The sequence below is a fragment of the Schistocerca gregaria genome, chromosome X (genome assembly GCF_023897955.1).
Source record: "Schistocerca gregaria isolate iqSchGreg1 chromosome X, iqSchGreg1.2, whole genome shotgun sequence".
In the NCBI taxonomy this organism is placed as follows: domain Eukaryota; kingdom Metazoa; phylum Arthropoda; class Insecta; order Orthoptera; family Acrididae; genus Schistocerca; species Schistocerca gregaria.
In genome coordinates this window covers 160,230,982-160,245,269 of record NC_064931.1, presented here as the reverse complement: position 1 = coordinate 160,245,269, position 14,288 = coordinate 160,230,982, and the positions used below count along the sequence as shown (strand labels likewise).

Below are 14,288 nucleotides of genomic sequence, written 5' to 3'. Positions count from 1 at the left end.
TGAGCCATAAGTAGACAAATAACAAAAGGCAGAATACATTTCTCTCCACACTGACAATAAAAAAATGTACTGATTCTGGCATATTTGTCTTTCTGTATATCGACTTATTTGAACTGCTATAGTCTTCATCACATCGTCTGTTACAACTAACCAGGAAAAATGAGGAGATGTTGGAAACTTTCTAATACACACTTCCATTCTGAAGCTGAATTGTTCAACACATGCATAAATGAACTAAAACCACTTTTCTTGCAGCCTCCTCATAAACTTCATGTACATGCGCATGCACACCCATAAAACTACACACACACACACACACACACACACACACACACACACACAAGGACTTCTATCTCTTGTAGACACATACAGAGGTACACGGCTTATGATTGTTCCTTCGAGAGCCTGTCGAAGACTCATCACTATCATCGCCAGTGAAAAGAACATTCTCACATTGCTTTTAGTGAGAATCTTCAAGATTTATTTTCAAAACTGAACCTTAGACAAAAAACTTATATGAAAATAGCAACACAAAACCATAGCAGAAGAACTGTGACTCAGTGCATTAACAAATCAAGAGCACTATGGTATCTGTCACCACAACTTAAAATGCCTGAACACAAAGGGATTAGCAGTGTGGTGGCACATGTAAACACAACCAAAGCACCTGGAGGAAGGGGCAGTGAGCGTGCATTACCGTACCTATAGCACTTCAAGTAGAGATTTCGTTGTATCATCACAGTGTTCAGTAAAGACACTTTTTATGGGACTGAAAAGATGAAATGAGTATTTCTGTATGGATAAATTTATTTTTAATAGGATTATATAATTTCAGTACATTTTCTGAGCACTTTTTAATTTACAAAACACTATAGAATCACAGTTGGAATATTTCATTTAATACACATACACTACTACATTAAAAAAAAAGACTATTTTACAAACACAAACAAGAACAACAGCAACATTTTATGACAACGACAACAACAACTGCTAACTGGAGATAAAATTAATTTCCAGTTGGAGAAAGTCCAGGAGGGGATAACAAAAATGTAGAAAGGATGAGATTGCTACTTAACACATAAAGGAAGTATTGAACTGCAGACAGGTACAATAAAAAGAATACTAGAAATATATAAGCTTTCTGACAATGTTCTTCCTCAGAAATAGCACTTACCCACAACAACAACAACTTACACACACTTGGTAAAATGTACCCTGCTCCCACAGCAGTACACACATACACCTTCTATCATGCCAATGTGCCTACAAGCTCTTTCTTATGCTGTACTTCTGCCCCCTTCAGCACAGCTTCCTGATGCTGCACCTAGCAGCCGTATCCCATCCCTAACATGCCCCTGTACATCCACAAAGGCAGCACTACAATCTTTCCTCCCTAATCCCTATTCTGCTACCCAGCGAACATCCAATTACACAACTCCTCCTTACCTGTACCACCCAATCCAGTGCACTGCTGCTCACATCAGATGCAGTCACAGTTGGACCTTAGCACCTGGAGAAAGTGGCCGTGTGTGTGTGTGTGTGTGTGTGTGTGTGTGTGTGTGTGTGTGTGTGTGTGTGTGTGTGTGTGTGTGTGTGGGCGAGCGCCGCGCGCGCTTCTGAGGATGGATTTTGTCCACCAACTTAAATATTTACAGTATCATTTTTCGCTGTGCCTGTCTGTGACTCAGTGCCACCTTAATGTGGGGAGTAACAATCTGCCCTTTCCACACTACTGCTAATTACTTACTGTGTTACAAAATAAAAATGTTTTCATTTTCAGTTTTTTCATTGAAATGTTTTATGTAGTATTGTCTCAATTAAAAATATTTTGAACATTTCTTTGTCTTAAACCTCTAAAATACAATAACCTTATTCAAAGATATACAACAATAGAACAATGTTAACATTTAAAATAACTCTGAGCTTTCATAACATGACAAACAACCAAACATTCCTCACAGCCAGGCAAATAATGCTACAGTGAACTCTAAGAATTTATAAATTGAAAGCCAAAGTTTTACACAAGTTTACTGTAACAAATAACAAGGTTTAGGAGTCATGGGGATGCGTTTCAACAAAAGGAACTTCCTGTACCCATATCTGTTGCATCTGGCTCCGTGTATCCTCTCTCGGCAGTTGCAGTGGCTGTAAAATAGAAATCATAATTTAGCTTCTTGTTATTAGTACAGGTGTAAAAGAATAATACCCCAAAGAAAAGTGTTTCCAAAAAGAGTGCTGTATTCCCATTTCAGAATCTTTAAGTGCACCATTATGTTTTTAATAAGTTCTCAAATACTGGTAAGCTTTCTACCACCTGCCTCTGAACTACCAATTTTTCTATTTTTACTTGTCCACAGTATGTTTCTAGTTCTATTAAAAGATGACTGCATTCTCAATGATACTGTTCTCCCTTTCTTTCTAGTATGAACACTGGTTCCATTCCATAACAGCAACTTACAACAAAAACTCTTTTTCTTAATCATCATATTTACCTAAGTATAAGATGCCCCCCCCCCCCCCTTTTTAAAGAGGTTCCTTCAGGAAATTTTATTTTTAACATATTGCTGTTAATCAAAATTAAAAAAGTGCTTTGCTGATATAAAGCATCTGCCTAAAAAAGTGAAAATTACACTATTCTAAACTTATGCCCAAGGGGGAAATGAACAATTTATCTGACTAACAAAAGGGCACGATCATCAGCTTTTGGACCAAGGCCAGAAGCATTTTTGAAACAGCTAGATTTGTAAACTGTTCTTCCGCTGCCATGGCTAAAGTATACTGTGCATGGTAAAACAGTGCTATCCAAAACCAGGCCATAGATGACTGGGGAGAACGGTGGCTGTGGAGATGTGTACAGGCGAACAGACATGCAACTGTTAAGCAACTGACCACCCAGAGGAACAACAGGTTATCAACAGTGTTTCCTCAATGACTGTTCAGCAAATGTAAACAGCAGGACAGTTCAACGTGTTACACAGCTCGCAGTGTACCTGCATGCTTCAAAGAGTACAAGGATGAGCTTACTGTAACACTCTGAGCACCAAACACTCCAGATTTAAATCCAACTGAGAATCTATGGGACCACCTTGATTGGACTGTATGTGTCACAGATCCTCAACAGAGAAACCTAGCGCAGCTGGTCACGTCTCTGGAGATTGCACGGCTCCACATCCATATCGGTACCTTCCAGAACTGCACTGACTTTCTTACAACAGCTTTCACAGTTGTCCGTGTTGCGAAAGATGGTTATTCATTTTTGTGGAGGACAGTGTGCACAAGCATTGAACAGTAGAGGTGGAGGAAGTCTTAGAATGATACGATAATTGGTGAATGGACTGGCCTGCTTGTTCCCCTTATTTAAATCCCATCAAGCATGAGCTTTATAGCAACTACTGTCTGAGACAAAAGCACGATATCATTCATCTCACTCCATATTTCTTTCAGTTCCCTACTGTACTATACTGTAGCAGTTCTTTCTATGTACAGTTCAAGTTTCATTGAGCTATGTTACTTGGCAGTGACACCCAGTGAGGTGGCACAGTGGTTAGCACACTGGACTAGCATTTGGGAGGATGATGGTTCAAACCTGTGCCTGGCTATCCAGATTTAGGTTTTCTGTGATTTTCCTAAATCACTCTAGGCAAATACCAGGAAGCTTGTGCCTCCGTCTCTAATGACCTAGATGTCGTTGTGACATCAAAACCAATCTTCCTTCCTTCTTACTTGGCAGTGTCAAACAAGCGATAGTTATTTTTGTAACAAGCGATAGCTATTCTTGTCCATACATTTCGCACACCAGTGCATATAATTTAATTGTAGCTACTGTCCTAACTGTTTCTCCATTGACTCTCAAGAATATATGGCAATTGATAAATCCAATTATTTGACTTTTGTATTCAACAGGAAATGGCCATGTTGAGGTTGTATTTACTGATAGTTTTACCCCTTTAGTAAGAAGTGTTTCCTCAAAATATCACATTAAACTTCTACTGCTGTTAGGACACGTATCTATGAGAATTGTACTGGAGTTTTAATTCCTTATTTGAAAGCCTTGCTGGTTTGCAAATCATTTCATTGTTGGACTTCAGCTGTGATACTGATTTGTCAGTTAGGATTAGGCTTTCTTTACATAAAATATGTGGTTTTTTCATAACGTTCTAGCAATGATACTGAAAACAACTTTCTTTCACAACTTGACAGACACCTGTTCATCTAAATAATAGTATGCCTTTTGTTAGTGAATGCCAGCAACATATTTATTATGCCTGGTATTTTAATGAAAGGCAACTGAGAACAGTTTTTTTACCTAGCATGAAGCATAGGAGATGTACTAGTAAGCAAGATTGACTGACTGTGATTTATTGCACATGAATCCACAGAGAAGCACAAGTTTTCCTAAATTCTTTACCTGATCTACAATACATGTAGACAGATGACCACATGGCAAGTATTTTCTGTTCCTTCTCATTGCACCTGTGAGGTATGTGTTAAAAGAATGATGCTTTTCTGTTGTTGGGCTAGATATGAAGAGATGAAATGATTTTTTAAAAAATGTTGTAATGTTTGTGGAACTTTCATAATAACTACATAGGCTACTTCATGGCACATATTATTGTTTATTATGAAGTATTGGTTTAGCGGTGAGGCTACTTTCAACTAAACAAAGAGTTCTGTCAACACACGGATGTTGGTGTACAGTGTCATGATGGAGGAAAAACATTGTTCGCAGTATCCACAAAAACCTGAAATTTAGCTGTGGGGTCGTTTGTTCAGTAATATGTGTAATTTTGAATATAATGTAGAATGTAAAAATTTAGGTTAGGTTAGGTTAGGTTAGAAGAGCAGTAACTGGAACATTAGCAATCATCACAGTGTGACCAGGTTTACATTAGATGACCAAACCCAGATTTTTTTTTTTTTTATGAGGAATATATTTGAAATTACTGCTAGGAGAGGTGTAATTTCTATGAAAGTAGTTTGATGTCAATGTTTTATAATCAAACCTGTATGTTTTCTTTTACCCACAAGTACTTCACTTACCACACCATTGTCACATCCTTGAAGTGGCCTGAATTACATCTGGTAGCTGAATTTTCTTAATGTATGGTGCCTCCTGTTAGTTCTACATAAAATGTTACATGGCAAACTTTGTTTTAGTGATAAAATTGCCACTGTTAAGGCTACCTATATATCAGCTACTGTAAGTTGTGTACATTCTTCAGTGATCTTGAATCTGTTCCCATAATGTCTCAGTAATTATGAAACACCATGTGTCTTGATCCAATCCACAAGGTGATATATATATATATATTAAAAACAAAGATTCCAAGACTTACCAAGCAGGAAAGCGCCGGCAGACAGGCACATGAACAAAACACACAAACACACACACAGAATTGCTAGCTTTCGCAGCCGATGGTTGCTTCTTCAGGAAGGAGAGGGAAAGACGAAAGGATGTAGGTTTTAAGGGAGAGGGTAAGGAGTCATTCCAATCCCGGGAGCGGAAAGACTTCCCTTAGGGGAAAAAAAGGACAGGTGTACACTCGCGCACACACACACACACACACACACACACACACACACACACACACACACACACATATCCATCCGCACATACACAGACACAAGCAGACATATTTTGTCTGTGTATGTGCGGATGGATGTGTGTGTGTGTGTGTGTGTGTGTGTGTGTGTGTGTGTGTGTGTGTGTATGTGTGTGTGTGTGTGTGTGTGTGTGCGTGCGAGTGTACATCTGTCCTTTTTTTCCCCTAAGGGAAGTCTTTCCGCTCCCGGGATTGGAATGACTCCTTACCCTCTCCCTTAAAACCTACATCCTTTCGTCTTTCCCTCTCCTTCCTGAAGAAGCAACCATCGGTTGCGAAAGCTAGCAATTCTGTGTGTGTGTTTGTGTGTTTTGTTCATGTGCCTGTCTGCCGGCGCTTTCCCGCTTGGTAAGTCTTGGAATCTTTGTTTTTAATATATTTTTCCCATGTGGAAGTTTCTTTCTATTTTATTTACATCATCTTATATATATATAACAGAAAGAAACTTCCACATGGGAAAAATATATTAAAAACAAAGATTCCAAGACTTACCAAGCGGGAAAGCGCCGGCAGACAGGCACATGAACAAAACACACAAACACACACACAGAATTACGAGCTTTCGCAACTGGCAGTTGCTTCGTCAGGAAAGAGGGAAGGAGAGGGAAAAATGAAAGGATGTGGGTTTTAAGGGAGAGGGTAAGGAGTCATTCCAATCCCGGGAGCGGAAAGACTTCCCTTAGGGGAAAAAAAGGACAGGTGTACACTCGCACACACACACACATATCCATCCGCACATACACAGACACAAGCAGACATATTTTGTGTATGTCTGCTTGTGTCTGTGTATGTGCGGATGGATATGTGTGTGTGTGTGCGAGTGTACACCTGTCCTTTTTTTCCCCTAAGGGAAGTCTTCCGCTCCCGGGATTGGAATGACTCCTTACCCTCTCCCTTAAAACCCACATCCTTTCATTTTTCCCTCTCCTTCCCTCTTTCCTGACGAAGCAACTGCCAGTTGCGAAAGCTCGTAATTCTGTGTGTGTGTTTTATATATATATATATATAGAAAGAAACTTCCACATGGTAAAAATATATTAAAAACGAAGATTCCAATACTTACCAAGCGGGAAAGTGCCGGCAGACAGGCACATGAACAAAACACACAAACACACACACAGAATTACTAGCTTTCGCAACCGATGGTTGCTTCTTCAGGAAGGAGAGGGAAAGACGAAAGGATGTGGGTTTTAAGGGAGAGGGTAAGGAGTCATTCCAATCCCGGGAGCGGAAAGACTTCCCTTAGGGGAAAAAAAGGACAGGTGTACACTCGCACACACACACATATCCATCCGCACATACACAGACACAAGCAGACATATTTAAAGGTCTTTCCCTCTCCTTCCTGAAGAAGCAACCATCGGTTGCGAAAGCTAGTAATTCTGTGTGTGTGTTTGTGTGTTTTTTTCATGTGCCTGTCTGCCGGCACTTTCCCGCTTGGTAAGTATTGGAATCTTTGTTTTATATATATATATATATATATATATATATATATGTGTGTGTGTGTGTGTGTGTGTGTGTGTGTGTGTGTGTGTGTGTGTGTGTGTGTGTGTGGAGGAGGGGGGGGGGGTGTAGGACACCTAAGTGTGTTTCGAGGAGGGAGGGGGAAGGGGAAAGTGGGGAGGGGGAAATGGAAGGGGAGAGTGGGGAGGGGGAGATGGGGAAGGGGAGGGAGAGTGGGGAGGGGGAGATGGGGAAGGGGAGGGAGAGAAGGGAAGGGGGAGAAAGGAAGTGGGGGTGGGGGAGTGTGAGAGAGGGGGAGAGGGGAGGGAGGGAGGGAGAGAGAGAGAAAGAAAGGAAGGAAGGAAGGGAGGGTCGGAGTGAGAGCACCAGTAATTAAGTAGGTACCATCTCCTTACAGCTACATCATCTGCCTTCAGTTCAACAAAATATACAAAAAGGGTTTTCGATAGCTTTATATATTCACAACTGTTAATGATTTTCAAAATTTCAATGTACAGTAATTAAAGCATTACATATGTATCATATTAACAGTCCTCCATTTATGATACAATGTTTTAGTTAAATTTCTCTGCATAAATAGTATAAAGATTTTACCTTTAATATATATGAATAAACTCCGGGCTTCAGTTTTTCAGCTGCAGCCAAAACAATGCGGAAGTCACTGTCTTCAAGATTTAAGCACTTCATCAAGAAGTGACGATGGGGTGGAGAACCAAACACAGAAGATGAAACTATTTCAGCATATCTGCGAATTAAAATATAACAATAATTCTTCCTGGTCCTCCCGGGTACTGGTGAATGACAAAAAAAGATAACCTACAAGAGTAAGTGCAAATAAAATGCAAGAAAAGATGTAAACAAACACAACAACAAAGACTGAAAGATGTTACAACAGAATTTTGTTTGCTACCATCTTGCATCACTAAAAATGAAAGTAAACAAACAACTGGAATGCCAAGTTGGGGTTAAAAATGAAAGTAGTGTCTTCTGCACAGTGTAGACACACAGTTGTGAAACTTGTTACCATTTACTGACGAAGAACAACCATTGCAAAAAATGTACATGGACAGATATGCTTAAACTGTTATGAGCAATATCAGAATATTTTTCTTTCTGCAGCTTATTTCAAGTGCAAATATACAGCTGTGAAAGACACACATTATCTCAATCAACATAATACAACAAACATTACACAAATTGGAGTTACCATCTTTCACGACACAAATAATTTATTTGAGATGCTCTGCAGATGGTTTTCGTCAGATTAAGATCAGTTGAATTTGGTAGCCTCACAATGTGAATTCACTATAATTCTCCTAAACTACAGAAGTACAATTTTGGAAGTTTGAGATGGACAGTTTACCTGATGAAAATGTCATCACCATCAGGGAAGACGTTATGATGACATATATGAACACAACCATAGATCTGGTGTAACAAGAAACATGATTTGTACAACCAGGCGTTCCAAGGGTGTCACCTGCTTTGGAGCCACATGTCAACTGTGTGTGCCCCGGATGGCATATTCTGAAACACTTGTGCCTGCACCGGCACTATACTCCATCTCCAAATTTGGAACAGACTGCCACCTATCCCACTTTACAGTGCAGGCAAGCCTCTGACAACCACTTCCCGTAAATAGGCATGGACATACGAGATCTCATTGCATTACGGCTTCTCCAACCTTCAACCACTTTCCACAGATGCACAGGAAAAGTAGCACGTGAACCAGCAAACACCTTTACCAGGTACGAGATGCTTGTTCCTATGTACTGGATCAAAACACATCTGTCAAAGTCACTTACGTTGCGGGATTTCCCCATTTGTGTGGCCGCAAGTATTGTCACCAGAACAATTTAGTATTTGCCTCTGGCACACTGCTTACGAATATCCCTATTCTCTATGAAACCTCCCCCTTCACATTTTGTCTTCCCTCATCCTTTCTACAGGTGGGATTTTCTCATCCTGGGGTGTTAGGGTGACATGAATTCCCTCTTTAGCCCTCCGCAGCCTATCCCTCTTCCCACCGTGATGGAGGAACCATTAGTTCCAGAAGCTAGGTAGTGTGTTCTAGCACCACACACACTTCACTTTCTGAAGGTCCATTTTGGCCAGCAATACTGTCTTATAATATATTAGTTTGCTCTATCAAATTTGCCTTTGATACAATTTTTAAGATGCCTGATAAAACCAATACTATTGATATGCAACATGTAACTGTGACGAGAAGGCAAAGCTCTACTGCACAATTCCCCATGTATGCCTCAGAATCAATCGATTCTTCAGTCTTAGTTAGCTATGTCTTCCACATATCACTCAAATGATTCTTTCATCCAAATAATTTGGAATGAGCCAATTTACACGAGATGTACACATGATTACTGTGAACATTAATGAACACAATGATTTTGTTGTGGCTCGCCGATCATTCAAAGTGCCACCGTGCAATTACACGCGTTGTATACATGCGGCGCTGTCTGCCAGCCATGCAGCAGCCGCGCCACCTAAGCGGCCAGCGGCCGGCCAACCAGCCAGCAGCCGATAGACTTGGACTCAGTGCTCATTCGAATGTTACAGTGTACACGTCTTGCATTGTCTACTCGCTCAGTGACTGATATGTATTGTATCGTTTCGAAATGTGTGTGTTCAACGTGACGTTATAACAGATTTTTAGTCCTAGTCCTGCAACTGCACTTAAAAACTAGTTTTTTCTTTAACAGGCTACCAGTTTTTCAACAGAAATTCATCTGTGAATGAGTTGTTCAGGGGAAATCAGTTTAGGTTAGATTTAAAACTTGCTCTGTTACCTGTAAGACATTTCATGTTACGGGGAAAGCAATCAAAAACTTTTGTTGCTGCATATTGAGTTCATTCCTGAGCCACTGGCAGCCTTATTAATGGGTAATAGAGGTCACTTATTCCTCCAGTAGTGTTAAGTTGTTAGGTATGGAGCATTTTTTTCCTAATATTTAGATGGATTATTTATGACAACTTTCAAAGGCGCATATATATAAAGAAACTTCCACATGGGAAAAATATATTAAAAACAAAGATTCCAAGACTTACCAAGTGGGAAAGCGCCGGTAAATAGGCACAATGAATAAAACACACAAACACACACACAGAATTTCGAGCTTTCGCAACCTCTTGGTTCATCCCTATGAAATCCCCAAACCACCTTCCCTACCCTCTGGCTCCTACCCTTGCAACTGCCCCCGGTGTAAAACCTGTCCTATGCACCCTCCCACCACCACCTACACCAGTCCTGTAACCCGGAAGGTGTACACGATCAAAGGCAGAGCCACGTGTGAAAGCACCCACGTGATTTACCAACAGACCTGCCTACACTGTGACGCTTTCTATGTGGGAATGACCAGCAACAAACTGTCCATTCGCATGAATGGACACAGGCAGACAGGTTTGTTGGTAATGAGGATCACCCTGTGGTTAAACATGCCTTGGTGCACGGCCAGCACATCTTGGCACAGTGTTACACCGTCCGAGTTATCTGGATACTTCCTACCAACACCAACCTATCCGAACTCCAGAGATGGGAACTTGCCCTTCAATATATCCTCTCTTCTCGTTATCCACCAGGCCTCAATCTCCGCTAATTTCAAGTTGCCGCCACTCATACCTCACCTGTCTTTCACGTTGCCTCCACACTTCCGCCTCGACTTACATCTCTGCCCTTACTCTTTGCCTTTAAATATGTCTGCTTGTGTCTGTGTATGTATGGATGGATGTGTGTGTGTGTGTGTGTGTGTGTGTGTGTGTGTGTGTGTGTGTGTGTGTGTGTGTGTGTGTGTGTGTGCGCGCGCGCGCGCGCGCGCGCGCGGGTATATACCTATCCTTTTTCCCCCCTAAGGTAAGTCTTTCCGCTCCTGGGATTGGAATGAGTCCTTACCCTCTCCCTTAAAACCCACATCCTTTCATCTTTCCTTTTCCTTCCCTCTTTCCTGACGAAGCAGCCGCCGGTTGCGAAAGCTCGAAATTCTCTGTGTGTGTTTTATTCATTGTGCCTATTTACCGGCGCATTCCCGCTTGGTAAGTCTTGGAATCTTTGTTTTTAATATATATAGCACAAATTTTTGCATTCTGCCGGTGAACTTCCCTTTCTCTCACTAATAGACTTCTGTCAGGTTTGGAAAACTAGTGAGAGACACACACAAGTCCAAGCTTTCACTGTTCGGATAGAATAGATTTGCCTGCCAAGATCCAAAATATGAATCTGACTCCAGGTGTCGTGAATTACTGCACACTCTTCCTCGAATACTTGGTCTTCAAATTTGTGTAACTAAGTTTTGCAAAATGGTATCACTTATTTCTGGAACAAAAAATTTTTCACTCTGCGGCAGAGTACATGCAGATTTGAAACTTGCTGGCACATTAAAACTGTGCGTTAGCCCGCACTTGGAGATACACTGAAGAAAGTTCAGAAGGTAGAAGATAAGGTACTGTCCGAAGTAAAGCTGCAATGGTGGGTCACACGAGCTATGCTCAGACGGATTGGTCGGCTGGGCACTCACCTGCAAAAACAAGAGGTTCCAGATTCAAGTCCTGGTCCAACATGCAGTTTTAATCTACCAGGAGTTTTGGTATCACTATTCTTCCTACAATTCTAATCTGCATTCACCATGTGCATTTACATGAATGATTTGATCCTAGTGGCACGTCTTGTTGATTCTTTCAACATTAGCTGTCACTAATACTCAATACCTGCATAAGGCAGACATCTCAAATTCAAATCCCAGTTCAGCATGCCATTTTAAACAGCCACGAAGGTTGGGTATCACTTTTCTTCCAACAATTCCAATTTCTTTTAACTGAGTGCACTTGCAGAATAGCGTGTCTCTTGATATTATTTTGATTTTTACTGCCACTAATACTCAATAGTACTGTGAATACATCACCTGAGTGTATAGTACGTGGTTTCCTTTATAGATCTACTACACGTTTCCATCTGCCTTCCCTACTATTGATTTTAAACATTTGCTCCATTTTATACAGCATTACACCAATACAGTTACAGGCACCAGAAGTTTAGCAATAATACTGTAACTAGATATGACCTACATATTTTCCTTCTTTTATTACAGCCATTTGTGTGTTTAGAAAGAGTACAACCATTCTGTACACTAACTAGAAATAATGTAAGTTGTTCTCCATTTTTCTACAACTATCCTGTGAATGATACATTCTTTGATACAAGAGCATAATCAGCACACAAGCAAAGTACTTATGATATTATCTGATAAGCTTTTATGTTTATTGATAACATTAGTGACCCTGTCAATATTTCTTACTGCACAACCAATATTGCTTATGCATAACATCTGTCACCCGCTATAAATTACAGAGTTCTATCATCCAAACCTCTTGAGCGAGCCACATATTGAGAGAATATTCTGTATGATCATATCTCAGTTAACTATGAACCAATGTGATATGATATCAAATGCCTTTCACAAATGATCTGATTTTGTACAATAAGGAAACAGTGTCATTTGTATATAAATAAGACAACTGTGTAATTTGGTCATTCTCGTTTACGTTGGTGTTTAGTGGTAAAATGCAAGGGTCATAATTTTAGAGGTCAGAAGTGTATATCTCATGAAGGATGAAATGCTAATTACTTTGTTGCAAGGCAACAACACAAATTGTTTGTGCCTCCACTTAAGGCTGATTTCTTGCTTACTTATTTCCATAAACAATTACTGTTTCATTTGCCCATTCAAAGATTATCTTTGTAACTTTTGGTTTCTTCACTGTTATTATCTTTATCTGTAACTACCTATGAGAGGCAAATATACAGTCACACACTTTAATAGATAGCCACTTCGGAACAATTAGTAAATCAATTGTTTTGTTATTAAAAGTGTGTGTGGCTAGGATCTGTCTGGGTTTAAGACATACATTCTATGCAGATCTTTACTATTTATTTTAGCTGAGCCACAGGAATTTTTATTTACCCTAAAATTCCCAAATTTACTACACAAGTCACCACCTCAAACTCTTCATTAACGATGTGACTGTTTCCGAGGGAAAACTGATTCTCTGTATGCCTCCATATGAGCCCTAATTTCTCAATCTTATTTTTGTGGTCCTTAAGTGTGATATACGTTCGCAGGAGCAGAATTTTTCAGCAGTCAGGTTCAAATGCTGTTTCTCTAAATTTTCTTTATAGTGTTTCAAGAACACTGCCCTCCCTGCATGAATTCCCATTTGAGTTCCCGAAGCATCTACATAACAAGTTTTGTTTGAGCCTACCTGTAACACATCTAGCAGCCCTCCTCTGAATTGCTTTGATGTCTTCCTTCAATCTTCATTCCCTAAAATTCTCCCAATAAACCGAAGTCAACCACTTGCCTTCCCTATGACAGTTTTCACATGCTCGTTCCACTTCATATTGCTTTGCAACATCACACCCAGATATTTCAATTACTTGACTGTCTCAAGCTGGACATCAGTAATACTGCATCTGAATATTACAGGTTTGTTCTTCCTACTCACCCCCATTAACTTACATGCCATTCACCTCACCAACTGAAAATTTTGTCAAAATCATCTTGTATCTTCCTATAGTCACTCAAGTTCAACACCTTGTGCACCATGGCATCATCAGCAAATCCTATATTAATGATAATCTTAAGAACAAGTTGAGTGCAGAAGTACATAACAGTAATTTTCTTCTTACTCCATATGCTAATGAAAAAGGTCAAGGAGCAGCTTACAGTGGTATAAAATGGCCTCTGTCACACAACGCAGGGGAAGAGAGTCCAGTTACCATTAGCTAGTTAGCTTAATGTTACACAGATTACTTGCACAATCTATGCACCACATTTAAAACATTACAATAGACATTCTTCCACGGAACAGAAGGAAATTTCCAAGGAAAAACTTTTTCAGATAGTTTTCAAACTTTTACTATGGTGTCCATCAAATATTTTGAATGACTGGGTAAGTGACCAAAAATTTTAGTTGCAGCATTATGCGACACTTTTTGTGCTAAAGACAACCTTAGTGTAGAGTAATGGATGCCATTTTTTCTTCTGGTGCTGTAATTATGTACCTCACTGTTCTTTTTGAACTTCAGTGGATTATTTACAACAAACTTCGCGAGGAAATAATGTCACACAAAAATGAACTAATTCTGCTTCTTGAATATTCGACAGAAGATCATATACATGTATGAGGAAACGTGGCAGACCTAAGACT

General features: G+C 40.0%; 1 protein-coding gene across 2 annotated transcripts in view; it reads right to left on the bottom strand.

Moving 5' to 3' along the window:
* Positions 1-789: 789 nt before the first annotated feature.
* Positions 790-14,288, bottom strand: part of LOC126298438 (guanine nucleotide exchange factor C9orf72-like) — an 86,165-nt gene continuing 72,666 nt past the window's right edge. For both annotated transcript variants that reach the window (XM_049989766.1, XM_049989764.1), the window contains 2 exons: positions 7,665-7,815; positions 790-2,148 (listed from right to left, as the gene is read on the bottom strand). In XM_049989766.1, the coding sequence (XP_049845723.1) occupies positions 2,053-2,148; positions 7,665-7,815 (247 nt within the window). In that variant the 3' untranslated portion in view covers positions 790-2,052. The remainder of the gene's footprint in view (positions 2,149-7,664; positions 7,816-14,288) is intronic.